The sequence below is a fragment of the Drosophila hydei genome, unplaced genomic scaffold (genome assembly GCF_003285905.1).
Source record: "Drosophila hydei strain 15085-1641.00,03,60 unplaced genomic scaffold, DhydRS2 tig00008134-arrow-pilon, whole genome shotgun sequence".
Lineage (NCBI taxonomy): Eukaryota > Metazoa > Arthropoda > Insecta > Diptera > Drosophilidae > Drosophila > Drosophila hydei.
The window spans coordinates 1,942,791-1,961,700 of record NW_022045843.1 but is presented as its reverse complement, the minus strand read 5'-3'; the positions used below and the strand labels follow the sequence as shown (position 1 = coordinate 1,961,700).

General features: G+C 40.9%; 3 protein-coding genes across 28 annotated transcripts in view; 1 reads left to right on the top strand and 2 right to left on the bottom strand.

Moving 5' to 3' along the window:
• The window catches only part of LOC111598806 (myosin light chain kinase, smooth muscle), a 47,265-nt gene extending 38,531 nt beyond the window's left edge, over positions 1–8,734 (top strand). For 9 of the 25 annotated variants that reach the window (XM_030225467.1, XM_030225471.1, XM_030225465.1 and 6 more), the window contains 11 exons: positions 33–904; positions 962–1,373; positions 1,527–1,866; positions 3,479–3,847; positions 5,595–5,869; positions 5,927–6,454; positions 6,514–6,855; positions 6,919–7,020; positions 7,080–7,257; positions 7,376–8,066; positions 8,163–8,734. In XM_030225467.1, coding sequence (XP_030081327.1) covers positions 33–904; positions 962–1,373; positions 1,527–1,866; positions 3,479–3,847; positions 5,595–5,869; positions 5,927–6,454; positions 6,514–6,855; positions 6,919–7,020; positions 7,080–7,257; positions 7,376–8,066; positions 8,163–8,509 — 4,456 coding nt within the window. In that variant the 3' untranslated portion in view covers positions 8,510–8,734. Of the gene's footprint in view, positions 1–32; positions 905–961; positions 1,374–1,526; positions 1,867–2,641; positions 2,792–3,194; positions 3,213–3,478; positions 3,848–5,594; positions 5,870–5,926; positions 6,455–6,513; positions 6,856–6,918; positions 7,021–7,079; positions 7,258–7,375; positions 8,067–8,162 lie in introns of those variants that run through there. The other 16 variants (XM_030225474.1, XM_030225475.1, XM_030225476.1 and 13 more) reach the window with 9 other exon arrangements.
• Positions 8,735–8,874: 140 nt separating this feature from the next.
• Positions 8,875–17,687, bottom strand: LOC111605393 (probable cytochrome P450 4aa1). Of its 2 annotated transcripts, none has more exons than XM_030225489.1 (4): positions 17,476–17,687; positions 10,949–11,132; positions 10,502–10,885; positions 8,875–10,442 (listed from the first exon to the last, which is right to left on the bottom strand). In XM_030225489.1, the coding sequence occupies exons 1-4, from the start codon at positions 17,491–17,493 to the stop codon at positions 9,508–9,510; spliced, it is 1,521 nt and encodes a 506-aa protein (XP_030081349.1). In that variant the 5' UTR covers positions 17,494–17,687; the 3' UTR covers positions 8,875–9,507. The 2 variants fall into 2 exon arrangements, with proteins under 2 accessions (XP_030081349.1, XP_023179660.2); XM_023323892.2 differs by lacking the exon at positions 17,476–17,687 and adding an exon at positions 15,854–16,065.
• Positions 13,816–14,444, bottom strand: LOC111605394 (cytochrome c oxidase subunit 6A1, mitochondrial). Its single transcript, XM_023323893.2, has one exon. It carries the CDS (start codon positions 14,329–14,331, stop codon positions 14,014–14,016), a length of 318 nt encoding a protein of 105 aa, XP_023179661.2. The 5' UTR covers positions 14,332–14,444; the 3' UTR covers positions 13,816–14,013.
• Positions 17,688–18,910: the final 1,223 nt, after the last annotated feature.

The following is an 18,910-nucleotide window of genomic DNA, read 5'->3' as shown; positions in this document are numbered from 1 at the left end:
CATTTTAATAACATATTTGATCTACATTTTAGTAATATTGAGACACTGCCGCGATTCGTACGCAATTTGCGGAATTTGCGCTGCTGTGATGGAGATGCCATCTCGTTGGAGTGTCATGTGGAGGCCATGCCGGAGCCGTTTATAATATGGGAGAAGGATGGTCATGTCGTGCCCAGTGACAGGGACTACGTGATGTCGTTTGACGGTGTCAAAGCTACGCTGAGTATTCCGCGCGTGTATCCCGAGGACGAAGGCGAATACACTTGTGTGGCCAAGAATTCAGTTGGCCGCACACTCTCGTCAGCCTGCATCATTGTGGATGTGCCCGAAGAGAAGGAGAATATGCTTAGCCGTCAATTGACACGACCAAGTGCCTTCCTGTCTGCACACTCCACACCGCGTTCGACGCCACGTTCGACTCCCAACCGAAGCTTTTCACCCATGAGACTTTCCTACCGCCACAGCAGCATCGATCTGCAAATGGGCTCAGTGGAGCGTCGCCGCAGCGATGCCCGCTGCATTTCAGCGCCGAAATTCCTAGCCATTCCCTACAATCGTGTCGTGGAGGAGGGCGATAGCGTGCGCTTCCAGTGCGCCATTGCGGGACATCCCACGCCGTGGGCCACTTGGGACAAGGATGGTCTCATTGTCACGCCCACCACACGAATTGCAGTCAAGGAAGTCGATGATCTGCGCTTCATTGAGATCGATGAGGTGGGCTTCGACGATGCGGGTCTCTATCGGATAACGCTGGAGAATGACTTTGGACGCATAGAAGCCACTGCTCGCCTGGACGTAATCAGCAGTTCACGCTACTCCAAGTCTCCATCGACGCGTAGCGTGCGCGCCTCCTCCTCGAGACGAAATGCATATCTCTATCGACGCATCATGGGCCCCTCAACAGGTGAGCAAATCCCCTCAATTCTAAATCCTTTACTCAAGTAAACAATTACATTTGCAGCTATTGGCGGCCGCATGGCATTGGCAAGTGGATTTCGTGGCTCGTCCGTGCCGTCAGTGAGATTCTATCACAACAATATGGAGTTGGAACCCTCGGATCGGGTACACATTGTGCTGCAGGAGGACGAAGCTATGCTGTTCGTGGACAACGTAACTCTGGAGGATGAGGGCGTCTACACCTGCATTATAAGCGGAGACCATGATCCTTTAGTTAGCTCCGTCGATGTCAAGTTCCACGGCTCCAGTACTGATATACAACGTCGACCCGCTACCATTGCCGAGCCGCTGCCCGAGCTAACTAAATCCGTGGAGGGCGAGGTGACCGATCTCTGCTGTGTCATCGATAGCGACGAACCCTACAGCTATGTCTGGCTGCGTAATGGAGAAATTCTGCCCGACAGCGAGGAGTTCAAGTAAGCATTGAATCATGCCCCGTAGATTTGCAGTGTCTTGACTAGAAAATACCCTGTATTTATGTGGTATCTGACATTAAATGAAAAATAGATTTAACAAAATTTGATAAAAAACCAAAATTAAATAAAACTTTGTCAACTATTACGCCACAGCTACATCGATCACGGCAATGGTTGCCTCTGTTTGCGCATCAACGACGCCTTCGACATTGACTCGGGTATCTACACTTGTCAGGTGTACACGTCCACAACAGATGACAGCAGCGGCGACTGCGACTGCGACTGTGACTGCAGCAGCAGCGGCGAGCTGTGCGTGCTCGAGCGCGATCTCACACGGACCGAAGAGAGCGTACAGCTGCTAAAGACGCCGCTGCCGTTGGTGTGTGCTCCAGGTGCCGAAGCCCTCTTCTATGCGCGTGTTTTCCCCTGCCAAGCGGACGTCGAATGGTATCTCAACGGAAAACTGATTGCGGATGACTCACCAAACAAAACGGTGCGTAAGACCCAACCAAAGCAATTATGAACCTAAAACGAACTTATTTACATACGAACTGACACCGACTACCGCATGCTCTTAGATAGTATAAATATTTCATTGATAGCTGAGTTGGCTTTAGTAGTTAAATTTCTTGTTATTCCCCTAGGATATCTCCTATCTCAAGTCTTAAATATGTCTAAAGCAAAAGTATATTTGAATTACTTTTGAACTAGCAAATATATCTGAGCACAGTTAATGTTATTAAACTAGTAACTTGAGTAAACGAATGTAGGAGAAAGTCGGCAAATGCTATTGCTAGCCAGAGCTATCTATACATTATATACTGTTTTCATTCCTTCACAAATCAGTCTGCATATTTAAGCTGCCCATTGAGTTGAAGGGCAGCCAATGAAGCAATTTGTGTGCGGCCCAAAAAATTATTGAGATGCGTAGTCTGGCCGGGCTTTCGGCTCTAAAGCAGTTGAGGGTCTACAGCCTTGCCGCTGGGCAGGCAATTTCATCAAAAGAAATAAAAACAAAAAGCGCTGCGTTGACACCTTGTCAACGCTGACAATAACAATACGCCGTCATTTACACAGGCACACAGCGAGAAGTGAGAGTCCAAAAAACAAAAAAGATTAAAATGGCGCGGCATGCGCAACGCATGCAAACGATGTTGACAACGTCGAAACGTCGCAGTCGCAGTCGCAGTCGGCGTCAGCGTCAGCGTCGCCAATCCAATCGGATGCGATGCTCGATCGGAGAAGAGCAAACAGAGCAGCGCGGACAGCCGGCCAAGCACTCGTTCAATGGCTTTCAAGCGGCGCACACAGCAGCAACAGCAGCCACCAGTTGCACGCCTTTAACGCATATAGCTTCATATATACACACATATTAGATAGCCCGCCGTTTTGGAAAAGGGCGTGACAAGATGTCACAGGTAATGCAATATCGATATCTCGAAACAAGCATAGATAGTGCATATATCTAAGTAAATGCTGAGCTCTAGAGCGTCGTCTGCTCTGATAACGAAATCGAGAGCGTTAACTTGTGTTGTGAATGTGACATTACTTGCGAAACTAAATACCGAAACCGAAAACGTGCTCGGCTTTTTCTTTTTGTTATACTCGCTCAGAATTTGCAGAGGGTATATTGGTTTCCAATGTGCGCTCGTTCGCTGAAATTTGGCTGAAGCACTCGTAAACTCATCTTTGCATTCGTTTAGGGTAGCATGACAAGGACGGGTATTATGCAGTCGGTCATGCTCGGCTTTGCTTTCCTTATTATTTAAAAAATGTTCTCAATCATTAATTGGTGGCTCGTCATTCGTCGTTTGACACTGGCCGTTGGCGCCTCGCAGTGTACTCAATTGTTCCAACACATAACTATAAAAACATATATATAAATATATTTATATATATTTATATTTGTGTGTGTGTGAGTGTGTGTGTGCCTGTTTATATAGCTTACTTAACTAGGTGCATATTTCGTTGCCTTGTCGTTGTCATTGAGCCGCATACTCAAGTATTTGCTCTTCCATGTGCCAGCTGTTCTCACACACAACACGCACACACACACACACACACACATAGTTGTAGCCACTAAAATCGCTTTATCTTCATTTCAGTTGGAGTCATATCCAGAGAACGGCATTCGCTTGCTGCGCCTGCGAAACGTGCAGCTGGCCCAGAGCGGCGAACTGCGTCTCCAAGTCAAGCATCCACAGCCGGAGAGACGTGTGCCCTCCATACGTAGCTATACCAGTCTTCTAGTACTACCCGTTAACAGCAACAACAACAACAACAACAACAACAACAACAACAGCAGCAATAGCAGTAATAATATTAATAATAATAAGGAGCAGCAGAATCCTTCGCTGGCTGCCAGCTGCATATTGCGGCGCCCGGAAGATTGCACTGCACTCATTGGAGGCCATGTCCAACTGAGCGTGCACTATGAGCCATTCCCCAATACCAAAGTCATCTGGTACAAGGCGGTAAGTACAAAAAAATCCAGATGAAAGAAATATATCTTAAGACGTTTTCTTAGAGATATGCAAGAGATATACATATACTTGATCAGCATTGTTTGAAGTGTCGTTATAGCCAGGTTTTACTGTTCATCTTCTTATACGTAACAAGTGTTTTAGGCGTAAAATTAAGTTAAATTAAACTAAGTTAAGCAGCATAGCTGTGTTTAATATATTAGGTGTTAGGTAAAGGACAGATGGAATATTTTAATATATCTAAAATATATATTAGATTTACAGAGCTATAACTATACTTTATAGCAGCTGTAGGTTTAGTTTTTGTATGAAAAGATAGAAAAGTTATTCTATACTTGAAGATATCTTAATACTATAAACTTAATAATATAATAATAATATTTTAATAACTATAAATGTATATAGATCACATAGTAAGAGAATTATGAATGAGCTTAGCTTTCTACTACTCCCAGACTTGCTAAGTTCACAACTCAATTAAGAAGGAAATTAGCCTCAACAAAGATAAAATTCTTCTTCATTTAACTAACTTTCATAAGTTTTAATATTCTTGCTTCATATGTAACCAAGATAAATCGAATCAGACTACAAATATATATAGATCCATATAGTAAGCTTAATACAAATGAGTTTAGCTTTCAACTACCTAAAGACTAAAGACTAAAGAGTATTCAAACTGCGACGCTTTATTCAGCCTAAGGTTTTTCCAAAGAAAAACCACAAGTGCTTCCAGTTTAAGTGTACTTATGGGCACTTTATATAATATATTATAAATTGTTCTTCTAGACGATATATAGAAGGTATGCTAGGAGCTTATAGCTGAACTATAAGCCATATACGAGAATGTAAATATTACGATTACAGCTAAGGTAAAGCGCTTAAAATAGAATAATCGCGCACAGTGTACTGACTGGTCAAGCCTACAACTACTTGACAGTTAATATCGATCAGTTCAGATAACACACATATATATAAATATATTTATCCAATGAAATCGTAGCTGCGTTTCGTGATAGAATTTGAAAAGTCTCAGGCAAGGCATAAATATAATAAACACTTGACTAATAGGCTTGACTATCAGCTTACCTTGCAAATCTTCAAAGCATCTATTCAAATGGATCTTCTCTAATAGTCTATAGATCTGCCCATTTGAGTAGCCAAATTAAGCCAAGCTGCTTGGGATCAGTGCAATTGTTGCGCAACGAGTTGACGTGTGACCTAATTAGGTAAAATGCCGTCAACAGCTCGAAGATTAGCAGAGTTGTTATGCCCATGATCCCATATCATACTTTTATCTACGTAAGCTCGCCCCATAGACAACCCAGCTGCCGCTGCTGCTGCTGTTGTAGGCTATCTAAATACTTCATTTGGACACGTTAACTGGCCGGCTGTCTGTGTGGACTCTGATCTGTGCAGTGTCTGGTCTAGTCTGTTCTCGTTTGGTATGCCGTGGCTAGTGCTAGTTAGGGTCTATGACTGTGTCACGATCAGTTTGCGGTATGAATGCGCCTATACGTAATTGTTATAAACCACAACAAGCAACAACAACAACAACAACAGCAGCAGCAGCAGCAGCAAGACGTCGCCATAGTTGAACGTGTTTTCTCTGCTCATCGAAGGTTGGGCAGTCGCTGTCTACTCGCCGCAATACTATTAATCCGCTTTACTTACGCACACACATACATCTGTATATATATATATATATATATCTATGAATACACCTTTTACCCTTACACAGTGCCGTGCCATTGTTGAGGGCGCCAATGTGACAATCCGTACAACGTCGCAACGATCAACACTTTATATAACGGACATCTCCGCCGATGACAGCGGCAAATACACGGCTGAAATAATGAACGACTATGGCATAGAGGCGGCAGCTGCCTCGGTGGCCGTCGAGGGACCCCCGGAGCCGCCCAGTGGCAAGCCGAGCGTTTCGCTTGGCCCCGATCGTGTGGCCGTCGCCTGGTGTGGCCCGCCCTACGATGGCGGCTGCATGATAACAGGATTCATGTAAGCGCAAATCTGAATCGATTTATCTATCCTTTTCTATTATTATTTCATACACAGCATTGAGCTGCAGAGCTACAAGCCAACGGACTGTGATAGCGTTAAGGACAACGCTGACTGGCAGCAGGTAGCACGCGTGATGGACACGCTGGCCTACACCGTGAAGGAGCTGCTGCCACAGCTGCAGTACAGATTTCGTGTGCGCGCCGAGAACATACACGGACGCAGTGCACCCAGTCAGGTTAGTGAGTGGGTGCAGACAACGCGCCCAGCCGCCGCAGTGGACGCTGCCAACACAACATCGAATCTCATGAGCGCTGTTAGCGTTCAGTCTGGCGGAGATTTCAAGGCACGTTTCGATATCATAGAGGAGCTGGGCAAGGGACGTTTCGGTGTCGTCTACAAGGTGCAGGAACGCGCACAGCCCGAACAGCTGCTGGCCGCCAAGGTGATCAAGTGCATCAAGTCGCGCGATCGCCAAAAAGTACTGGAAGAGATATCCATAATGCGTTCACTGCAGCATCCCAAGCTGCTGCAGCTGGCCGCCTCCTTTGAAAGTGCTCGAGAAATTGTCATGGTCATGGAATAGTGAGTGGAGAGAACGATTTAAATATGCATTTATAATACATTATATACTTAACATACAGCATTACGGGTGGGGAGCTGTTCGAGCGCGTGGTTGCGGATGACTTCACGCTGACGGAGCTGGACTGCATTCTATTTCTGCGGCAGGTGTGCGAAGGTGTTGCCTATATGCACAGCCAGAGCGTCGTCCACTTGGATCTGAAGCCAGAGAACATCATGTGCCACACGCGCACCAGTCATCAGATCAAGATCATAGACTTCGGCCTGGCCCAGCGTCTGGACACTAAGGCGCCTGTGCGCGTGCTCTTTGGCACGCCGGAATTCATACCGCCAGAGATCATAAGCTACGAGCCCATTGGCTTCAAGTCGGATATGTGGAGCGTGGGCGTCATATGCTATGTGCTGTGAGTGTCGCAGCGAATCAATTCCATTGAACCTTGTCCTAAGCTCGAATTTCTCCTTCGTAGACTCTCGGGCCTTTCGCCCTTTATGGGTGACTCCGATGTGGAAACTTTTTCGAATATAACACGTGCGGACTATGACTATGATGACGAGGCGTTCGATTGCGTGTATGTGACTCCACTCCATGACTTACCATACGCATGTCTAACACAAACTCTGCTTACAGCTCGCAGGAGGCCAAGGACTTTATCTCGCAGCTGCTAGTGCATCGCAAGGAGTCGCGCCTGACCGCTCAGCAGTGTCTCGAGTCCAAGTGGCTTTGCCAGCGCCATGATGAGAATCTCAGCAATAACAAAATCTGCACAGACAAGCTTAAGAAATTTATTATACGACGCAAATGGCAGGTGAGTAAAGGCGGCTGCGCCTGCTTAAGCCCACCCAACTAACCGCTGCTTCCTCTTTGTTGTTTACTATTTAAATCCTGTCTTGCTTCAATGCTTTGCCTGCTTGCTGAACAACTAGAAAACGGGCAACGCTATACGGGCGCTGGGTCGCATGGCTACATTGTCCGCATCGCGTCGCAACTCGGCTATTGCCATGGGCGCTTGCAACAGTCCGCGTCCCTCGATTTCCGGCTTGAGCATGCTCAGCGCTGTCAATGTGTGCAGCACGCAAATGGCCTCCTTGAACGAGGAGGAGGATGACTTTACCGGCGAGATGCCTCAGGTGGACAAACGCAAGACAGCAAGCCTTAAGCTGCGCGACAAATCCCAGTGCAGCGAGCGCAGCGATTCCGGCTACAGCGAATGCTCCAATGGCAGCCTGGGCACACAGGAGACGCTGCTACTAACACTGGCCAAGTGCAAGCTGGAACAGATTGCAAAGGCTAGTCAGAGCGAGGCGGCAGATGCAGATAGTGCAGCAAGCACATTGCCAGCTTTAGAACTGTCAGGCAAGAGCGAGCCCATAATGCTCTCCGATTTCACCAATACGGTTAAGATGCGCAAGAAATCTCTGGAGGATAGCTGCACGCGTGAAAAGCTCAAGCCACATGCCAAACCCATTTGTGAGTCCAAGCTGAAGGTGTCTCAGTTGAAGCACAGGTTTCAGCAATCAAATGCTGCTGCTGCCGCTGCTGCACATAACAGGCCCGCCGCCGCCGTCGAACCCAACAAAATCGCCAAGGTCGCGAGCATGGGTCGCATCAGCAAATGTAACACATATTACTTAGCATGCTACGACTTACATAATACCCTATACTCACACTCTCACTCTCCCTCTACCTCTGTTCACTCTCTTTTCTGTATAGTTGAGCCAGCGAGCAGGCCCGCTGTCGCCATTAAAGCGAAACCGACACAAACCCAGTCCATGCCCAGCTCCCCGCTGCCTCAGCGTTCAGCAACGCCAACGCGGCTGAGCAGTCGAGTACGTGAGACAACGGAGCGTCTTGCCCAACAGCACACGGTGGCCAGCGCACAGCGACAGGCGGCGAATGGCAAGGGGCATGGTAATGGTAATGGAAATGGAAGTGGAAATGGAAATGGAAATGGGAACGGTCATGGCCTCGGACATGGACACGAGCACGGACAGGGGCACGAGTCACGTGCGCGTCGTCTCATCAATAGATTCAACGAAACGAAACATATCACGTCCTAGTTTTTTAATGTCTCTGATTTACTTATTTCACTTTATTATTATTGTTTTTTATCTGCTGTGTAAAAGCAAACCCAAGGAAAATCTGTACGAAAAAAACACTCGAATATACATATGTATATTTATGTTATATATATATATATATATATACATATATATAGCTGCAATTGCGAACTAATTATAATCCAAATCCGAATCCAAATGGCACCCAAAACAATCGTAGGCACAGGCACAGGCACAGGCACATCGCACTGCACTTAGGCTAGACAAAGGCTAAATATTTAAATTATTGTATCGATTTATATACATATATCTATTTACCATACTAATTAAAGTTAATGTAACGAAGCCAAACGCTGTCAAAAATAATGGGCAAACATCTAAAAAGACCCAACCAATTATTTCCGGGGTACGACTACGTTGCTGCCTACAAACGAGAAGCGTGTTGAGAGAAGCAAATGTAAGTTAAGCTTAGCTCAATCTGAACTTTAAGTGAGATGCTTTGAGTAAATTGTAGTTTATCGTGCTGAGTTGCGCTTCTCTCTTTAAGTCAGTTTGGCAAGCTTAGGAATAGTTTTTATATATTTGATTTACACTTCGCATCTAGCCTCTCGCGAGAGAAGCAGACAGAGCCAATGGTTGCTCGCTACTCACTGCCAAACCGAGCAGCTTCTCTCTTCAAACTTCTCGAATATAGTGGCATTTTTTAAGGGATTAAAGCTGGGCTTAAAGCAAGAAGAAATGATCTACTCGCGCTGCTTCTCCAAATGAAAGAAGTTCTGAACCTCTTAAGCTTAGATTTTACTTGTCCCTCTTCAAACTTCTCGAATGCAGCTTAACTTAGTCATGGATTAAAGCTAGGCTTAAAGGAAGAAGCGAAGCGAAGACCGTCTTCTTACATCGCTTCTCTAAATGATGATATTACATCAATTCTATATTTATATTTGATCCGCCCACAACTGTTGGCTTGGCCTCGTTCCCTATACTACATTGCTTGCCCACTAGACCGTCTCCGGCTGCTGGCGTGGCTTGAGCCGCACCCATAAGCCGCCCGAGGCGCGCAGAGTGATGCGAAATGTGGCCTCGAAGGTGGTCTTGCCAGGCACGGGCAAGATCTGATAGCTACGTAGCAGACGGGATACGATTGTCTTGATTTCCATTATGGCGAACCGATTGCCAATGCAGTAGCGCGGTCCAGCGCTGAATGGTATAAAGGCATATGGATGCCGCTGTTCCATGTTGTCGGTGGTGAAACGTTCCGGCTTGAACTTCTCCGGCTCGGGGTAGATGTGTGCCAGACGATGTGTGGCATATGGACAGATGAAGATATTGCTGCCCGCTGGCAAGGTGTAAGCGCCCAAACGCACTTCCTCGCCAAGCTTGCGGGCAATGAGCGGCACACTGGGATAGAGACGTAGTGCCTCCTTGATGCACATCTCCAAGTAGCGCATCTCACGCAAATCGCTCATGGTGGGCGCACGGTTGCTATAGTCAAAGATGCGCTCCAGCTCCTCGTAGCATTGGTCCTGCGAGTCCGCGTTCTGGGCGAGCAGAAAGATGGTAAAGGCAACAGCAGCGCCCACAGAATCCTGGCCAGCGAGCATAAAGGTGCAGGCCTCGTTGACAATGTCCTCTTCGCTGAAGTCGGGATTGCTCTCGGAGATCTCAATCATATAGTCGAGCAGACATTTGCGTTCCACATTATTGTTGGCCGCATCGGCCATAATCTCTCGACGTCGCTTTATCATCTGTCGGGTAAAATCGTTAAGACGCTTCTTCTGCTTCAGCTCATCGTTGGCCAGCGACGTCAGCTGATAGATGGCGTCCAGCAGCAGCCAGGGATGTAAGAAGCGAGCGCGTATCATCAGCTTGCCCTTGCGAAATGGCGAATCCTCCATGAGACCCTTCCTCCTGATGGGCACGCCCAGCACAGCCTCTGCAAGGAACGAGAATTTTGATATCCAAATGGGAATTGCTTGGACAGATATGACTTACCATTGAGCACATCGACCACACAGTTGTTGACATATTTGGCTATGTTGACCTCCATGTCCAAGGCCGAGGCATCCAGATGCTCGTTCAGCGACTGCGATGCATCCACAAACGTATCAATGAACTTCTCCAGCAGACTGAGATGAAACGCTGGCTGTATGAGCTTGCGATGCGTACTCCATTTGTTGCCGCTGCTGGTGATCAAGCCATCGCCCAGAAAGTTATGCATTAGCCTGTAGATGAACACCTTGTTGGTGTGCTTCTTGGAGGAGAGTATGACCTGCAGATCCTCCGGCTGCAGCACCACAAAGAAAGGAAACAGAAGCACCCAAATGCGCACCAGCGAACCATACAGATCAAAGGCTTTCGCGGCTCGTTTTCTCATCACTGCAAAAGAATTTAGACATGGCGTATACGTAACAAAGTTGAAATTTCATTTGAGGCACTTACGATCCTTCTCATTGATCAGCATGCAGTTGCCCAAAAAGGGCAGCGTGGGTGGCCCAGAGAGACGCAGGGATAGCAGCACGGACTTCAGATACGTTTGCAGCTGTGTGTAGAAGGTGTAAATGCTCAGCGAGAGCACCAACAGGGCCAACGCGCTGCATAGCTCTGACTTGGTAGCACGCTCCAGCTACATATGGAAAGAGACGGCGAGAGAGACAGAAAGAGAGAGAGAGAGAGGGGGTAAAGCGCGTGTTTAGTTAAGCAAGTGGCTACTCTTCATAATTTGTTTGCCATTTAGGCAATTTAATTAAGTGCGTAAAATATATTTGCCCAAACCGCCCGTGCCAATTGGACCTCGAGCGCACTTCACTTTAATTGCATTTAGATAAATATCTGGCAAATAGACATGTACACAGTTATGTTTATATATATGTATATGTATATAAATAAAATCTAATTAACTGGGAACGTCATTAGGGTTTGTTGATTATTGAGGGGCTTGAAGATCGTTATGAGCAACTCGTGGCATGTCGTAAGTTTTTGTAAACACTCATCATCCATAAACTTCGAAATGATCATCGAAAGTGCCTGCGAAACGGTGTGAATTATTTGAGACAACACGTCGTATACGCGTTTAATACACACATTGCCAACGCACACGCACACAGCTCTAGCGCTGAGTGCGTGTGTGTTGTGTGTATAGTTAAATTTCGATTATGTATGCCCAACTCTCGAGATTTCGGCAACAATTGATTCAGCACCAGGGCAAGGACGCGCCTTAGACATACAGATACATAAGCGATATAGATATAGATACACATGCAAATACATATACAATGATAAGTGCTTAGGCAGAATTTAGACAGATACATATAGAGCTAAGGATGCTGATGGAGATTAAGATACGGATACATATATATAACTATTAATATCTGTGTACAAGTTAAGATACAGTTTCTTATACGGCTATAGATACAGATACATAGCAAATGCAGATACAATTTAGCAAACTGATTGATATATTCTTATGGATACTGCTTCAAAGACATCTATATATTAATATACAGATACAGAATAAGATACACATGCATACACATATATATAGACACAGAAACAAATAGGAATATAGATATATATAGATAGATTTACACATACAGACATATACAGATGCATATGGAGACAGTTACAGAGATATATGTATATATATACATATATATATACAAATATAAAAAATTGAAACAGAAGCATACATATATACACGCATATATATAGATACAGATATAGATTAAGATATATGTATAGATACAAACACAGATACAAGCACACATACATAGCCAGATACAGATACAGATACAGATACAGATACAGATACAGATACAGATACAGATACAGATACAGATACAGATACAGATACAGATACAGATACAGATACAGATACAGATACAGATACAGATACAGATACAGATACAGATACAGATACAGATACAGATACAGATACAGATACAGATACAGATACAGATACAGATACAGATACAGATACAGATACAGATACAGATACAGATACAGATACAGATACAATACAGATACAGATACAGATACAGATACAGATACAGATACAGATACAGATACAGATACAGATACAGATACAGATACAGATACAGATACAGATACAGATACAGATACAGATACAGATACAGATACAGATACAGATACAGATACAGATACAGATACAGATACAGATACGGATACAGATACAGATACGGATACAGATACAGATACGGATACAGATACAGACACAGATACAGATACAGATACACATTCAGTTATAAATATATTTATATGCAGTTACAGATACATTTGTATCTTTTAACCTCTACTCTTGATTACTCAGGGCTACAGCTGACAGGACGGCGCCCATTCATAAAAAACACTGCTTAACAAAATGAATTGATTAATGATGATCACCAGTTGCAGATCATGGGCGCACGTCTCATGTTTGGCCTTTTCCCAGACTCTGTTCCATTTTTTATGTTTTCAACGCAAACAATTCAACACGATCGCTCGAATGTCAACTGTTAACTGCCTCAAAAAGTAAAAAAAAAAAAACAAAAACTAAATAGATAAATAAAAACAAAGCCTTAAATACCAATTCGTAATGAAATGTGTCATCCAAACAAATTAAGTACTTAACTATAGTATGTCAAATGTCAATTGTCGAAATTGGCTATAGAACATTCCTAAAGTTAATTGAACACTGATACATGTGAAACCGTTAAGTCATTAGGTTCGACTTCTCGTTTTGGCATGAAACAGGTAGAAAAAGGAAAATTCACTTTTTAACTAGTTTTTACTGCCTTGATATATTTATTACAGAACATGATTTACCACAGCTTGAGGCTAACAAATACCCTAGCAAAACTTGTCACAAAGAATGCATGCACATTCGAGCACGCACAAGGCACTAGCCCAAACATACGGACAGACAACAAGCCCAGATTCAGGGTCAATTGCGCGTGGTGTTGTATAAAACTATGTGTATACATATATATATATATATATATACATATATATATATATATATATATAAATATATATACAATAATGAGTATATATATATGCATTTAAATTTAAAGAAAAAATATATAAATAAATAATTGTAGTGACAGTACAGGTGCAGCATGGCAAATTAGTTTTGAGCGGTTATCAAATGCTTTGACTTTTTTTTGGCTGGTGCGTAACTTTTTGAAAGCGAAAGTCGCCAAGCCACGCCCACCCGTAATAAAAACCAACAGCTAAACATACCTAAATAACTATGAACCTATATATATATGTGCATCAACAGCGACAACAGCGACGAGGGCGTGTGTGTGTTTGTGTGCAGATTTTATTTACATTAGATTGGTGCTGCCGACGGGTTGCCGGTACAGGGAAATGGAGGAAGGCAGCTACTTCCGTTAGTTCTTGAAACAATCTACATGAACGAAACGATCCTTAACAAACAGCCCGATATAATCAACGAACAAAATGTAGACGAAATGTTTAACAGGCTGTTGGCTGTCGCTCCCGGACTAAGCTTCATAGCCTTCGGGCAGTGGATTGGCATTGGGATTATGGAACAGGCTCCGCTCTCCATCGCCCCAGGGAAAGCGTTTGTTGCGACGACGCAGATGCTCGTACTTGACAAACGGCTGGCGCACCTGCAATTCCTTCGTTTCACCCATACCCTTGTACGCGTTGATCATACAGAGGCCAATGGCAGGTGTGGCTACCAGAAAGGTAACACGCTTCCAGAGTGCCGAGCCGGTGGCTTTGCCACTGAGCAGCCACAGATTGCCTCTCACCTGGCTGAATGCAGACCGCACATATTGTTCCCAAAACTGCGACATCTTGTTAATTCTTTAGAATTTTTTCGAAATTTTTCTATGTAAATATTTATGTTTTAGAATATATATATATATATATACAACAGATATGTATACATAAGTATTTACGACAGAGCTCAAAATGTGTTAGTCAGTTTTGTTTGAAAGTAAATAAAATTCTGGACTCTGGCAATATTATAAAACAACTTCGATTGAATTTTTAGACAGAGCACCCACACACACACACACTCACACAGACACAGACTCGCACACACACAACGATAGGTAATTAGGAAGTTTCAAGGGAATAGTGAACATAGTCCAACAACCTGGCCATAGTTGCCGCTTAAGCATGGCTTCCGCTCTGGCACTGGAAGCCACCAACTATGTGGTCTATCCGATCATAATCATCCATCATAAGCCGAAGTACTCACACCGACGAACTATGGCGAATTTGTGGCTAACTGTCTTATTTACACAACATTTTCACACCTGCCCACTAATAAATGTACATGATTATTTCTCACTAATTCTATAAATTATCATCAGCATCGGTTTTTTTCTTCTGCTCACACGCCCAGCCACGCTAAGCTCGAAATCCAAGAGAAAAAAAAGCGCTTCCCCCAACCCACAAAACCGTTTGTGCAACGGAACTGCGTACGTGCCTTGCTAACAAAACCAAAAGCAAGACCAAAAAAATAGTTGTTAACAATAATGAGATTTCTGTTTAAGTCAAAGAGCGCACATATATTAAAAATATCTCTTTATAACTTATGATAAGTAACTAAAGATTTATTATAGTTTTATTTCTATAAATAATTTATATAGTTTCTTATCGCAGATGTTTGAACTCAAAGTTTTCTTTATCGATTCTTGAATACTTAAATATTTATACAAATTTTTTGCAGTTAACTCTCTTTCTCATCCTCTCTCTCTTTCTGTCTGTCTGCATCAGTTTCTTTCCCTCTCTTTCTCTCTCTCTCTCTCTCTCTCTGCCACTCTGTCTCTCTATCTTCCTCTCTCTCTCTCTCTCTCTTCCTCAACCTCTGTCTATCTTTCTCCTTCTAAGCCAATAAAAAAAAAATAATTTATATTTTTTTAGTAATTTCATTAAATGTCTAGATCAAAATTTATCATTAAAAACCTCATTTAAATTCCAATTATTATTTTAATTTTAAAAAAAATTTACTAAGAAATTTATTTTTCACGCAATATTTTTAAATAAAATAATATTTCACTTAGTAAATTTTGAAAATAGTTTCTTAAATTCTGCGTAATAAATATTTCTTTAACATATTTCAAAACTCGTTTTTATTAGTATTCTTATAAAAACTATTCTTATTTTTATATGATATTTTTAGTATATATTAATTTTTATGAATGAAGATTTTTTTCAACTATTTAATATTATGTTTTTATAATTTAAAGGTTCATAATTTTATTTAGTTTTCTCATTTTCATGTCGTATACCGAAAAGGTTTGATTTTTGTGTTTCTATGATATAATCACTTATATTTCTCTTATATTTCACATATTTCCTACTCACCACTTTTTCCACAATCATATTTTATTGTGTTTGTTTTAAAACTTCAAGAAAGTTCTTGTTAATCTTTCACTTTGCACTCTCACAGATTGTTCATAGAATTTGTATATTTAAATATATATATGCCTATATGGAAGTTAAATGTCTTTTAAATGTCCTTTACTGTTCACCTGTGTGAAATTTACAGTTCACGTTTAATTGTTCAATTCACAACACGGCGACAGTTGAATTTCAAATGGTGGATCTCAGGCCGGGCAACGTCTATTTATAAGCAAAGTGTCCGATTTTTACGTTCAACTGCGCCGACAAACAGACTTCGGAGTATTAAAAAAAAGTAAAGAAAACGAAAAGCTACGCGACGCGAGACCCTGCCTTCGGAGATGAAGAAAGAGCAACTAAGCAGAGACAATATAGAAATACTACTCTAAAGAATTAAATGAAGTGCTAAGTAATCAGAACTTTGAGTAGTCCAAACCTGAAATATACCACATGAATATTATATTTATACATGTGATCTGATATAAATATTTTTTGAATATCAAATTAAATAATCAGTTGCCACCTCTCAAACAAATACTTTAAGTATTGTTCTAGCTACTTGAACTACTTTCAGAGTAGTCTATCTACCTACCTCAATAGCCACCTAAAGTAAAGTCCAAACAGCATTCCATCACTACTTTGTGCGTTGATTACTACAATGTTTAAACATAGAACTTACTTAATTAACTGCAATCATATTTGATTGCATAGAACATCATTCCAACCAAATATTATTGAAAATTATTTCCGTGTAATTTGACTATGTTGACTGAATAATACTTGTCTAGTTGCATATTCAAATTGGGCATTTATTGGCCCAAATGTGGCCTACCTTCAGGCTGGCAAATAAATAAAAAATTTATAGGCGACTTTGAGGCGAAAGAAAACACTCCACAAAATTAGCTTTGTGTATAAGCAAAAGAATATTATATTAAAATATTATATAAAATAACTCTCTTTCTCATCCTCTCTCTCTTTCTGTCTGTCTGCATCAGTTTCTTTCCCTCTCTTTCTCTCTCTCTCTCTCTCTCTCTGCCACTCTGTCTCTCTATCTTCCTCTCTCTCTCTCTCTCTCTTCCTCAACCTCTGTCTATCTTTCTCCTTCTAAGCCAATAAAAAAAAAATAATTTATATTTTTTTAGTAATTTCATTAAATGTCTAGATCAAAATTTATCATTAAAAACCTCATTTAAATTCCAATTATTATTTTAATTTTAAAAAAAATTTACTAAGAAATTTATTTTTCACGCAATATTTTTAAATAAAATAATATTTCACTTAGTAAATTTTGAAAATAGTTTCTTAAATTCTGCGTAATAAATATTTCTTTAACATATTTCAAAACTCGTTTTTATTAGTATTCTTATAAAAACTATTCTTATTTTTATATGATATTTTTAGTATATATTAATTTTTATGAATGAAGATTTTTTTCAACTATTTAATATTATGTTTTTATAATTTAAAGGTTCATAATTTTATTTAGTTTTCTCATTTTCATGTCGTATACCGAAAAGGTTTGATTTTTGTGTTTCTATGATATAATCACTTATATTTCTCTTATATTTCACATATTTCCTACTCACCACTTTTTCCACAATCATATTTTATTGTGTTTGTTTTAAAACTTCAAGAAAGTTCTTGTTAATCTTTCACTTTGCACTCTCACAGATTGTTCATAGAATTTGTATATTTAAATATATATATGCCTATATGGAAGTTAAATGTCTTTTAAATGTCCTTTACTGTTCACCTGTGTGAAATTTACAGTTCACGTTTAATTGTTCAATTCACAACACGGCGACAGTTGAATTTCAAATGGTGGATCTCAGGCCGGGCAACGTCTATTTATAAGCAAAGTGTCCGATTTTTACGTTCAACTGCGCCGACAAACAGACTTCGGAGTATTAAAAAAAAGTAAAGAAAACGAAAAGCTACGCGACGCGAGACCCTGCCTTCGGAGATGAAGAAAGAGCAACTAAGCAGAGACAATATAGAAATACTACTCTAAAGAATTAAATGAAGTGCTAAGTAATCAGAACTTTGAGTAGTCCAAACCTGAAATATACCACATGAATATTATATTTATACATGTGATCTGATATAAATATTTTTTGAATATCAAATTAAATAATCAGTTGCCACCTCTCAAACAAATACTTTAAGTATTGTTCTAGCTACTTGAACTACTTTCAGAGTAGTCTATCTACCTACCTCAATAGCCACCTAAAGTAAAGTCCAAACAGCATTCCATCACTACTTTGTGCGTTGATTACTACAATGTTTAAACATAGAACTTACTTAATTAACTGCAATCATATTTGATTGCATAGAACATCATTCCAACCAAATATTATTGAAAATTATTTCCGTGTAATTTGACTATGTTGACTGAATAATACTTGTCTAGTTGCATATTCAAATTGGGCATTTATTGGCCCAAATGTGGCCTACCTTCAGGCTGGCAAATAAATAAAAAATTTATAGGCGACTTTGAGGCGAAAGAAAACACTCCACAAAATTAGCTTTGTGTATAAGCAAAAGAATATTATATTAAAATATCTTTTGAATATTTATATAATCCTTTACTATTTTATTATAATTATAAAACTTAGAGATTTAGATTGATTTATTTGCATTCGATTTATTTGATGATAAAGGAACTAGATATAGCAAAACCTTCATATGATAGAGCCTGCTCCTAACTTCAGGAGATCTACTTTATCAAGCGACAATTCTTTCCTAGTAGTTAAAAGTAAAAAGATTCGAAGAGACTGGTAGATTGCAAGAATTAAATAAATAAATAAATTTTATTTTTATAATTTTCTACTTTTATTTTATTGTAAATTTGTCAAGCCACCCACGTAAATATCTATATAGACTCAGTTCATGATGTTTATCAAGAATATATACAGATTTGAAAACGTTTAATTTATATTATATTGAGTTCTTGTGACTTTAACTGATCAAGACCCACACCAAATCCTTATTAAATTAATATGTAAATTAAATTAATATATA

Bases quoted from the DNA above. Each gene is read 5' to 3' on its own strand.
- LOC111605394 (XM_023323893.2), bottom strand. From the start codon at position 14,331: ATGTCGCAGTTTTGGGAACAATATGTGCGGTCTGCATTCAGCCAGGTG.
- LOC111605393 (XM_030225489.1), bottom strand. The intron at 10,886-10,948 runs GTAAGTGCCTCA...ATTCTTTTGCAG, and splicing joins GCTGATCAATGAGAAGGATC to TGATGAGAAAACGAGCCGCG. The intron at 10,443-10,501 runs GTAAGTCATATC...CGTTCCTTGCAG, and splicing joins TGTGGTCGATGTGCTCAATG to AGGCTGTGCTGGGCGTGCCC.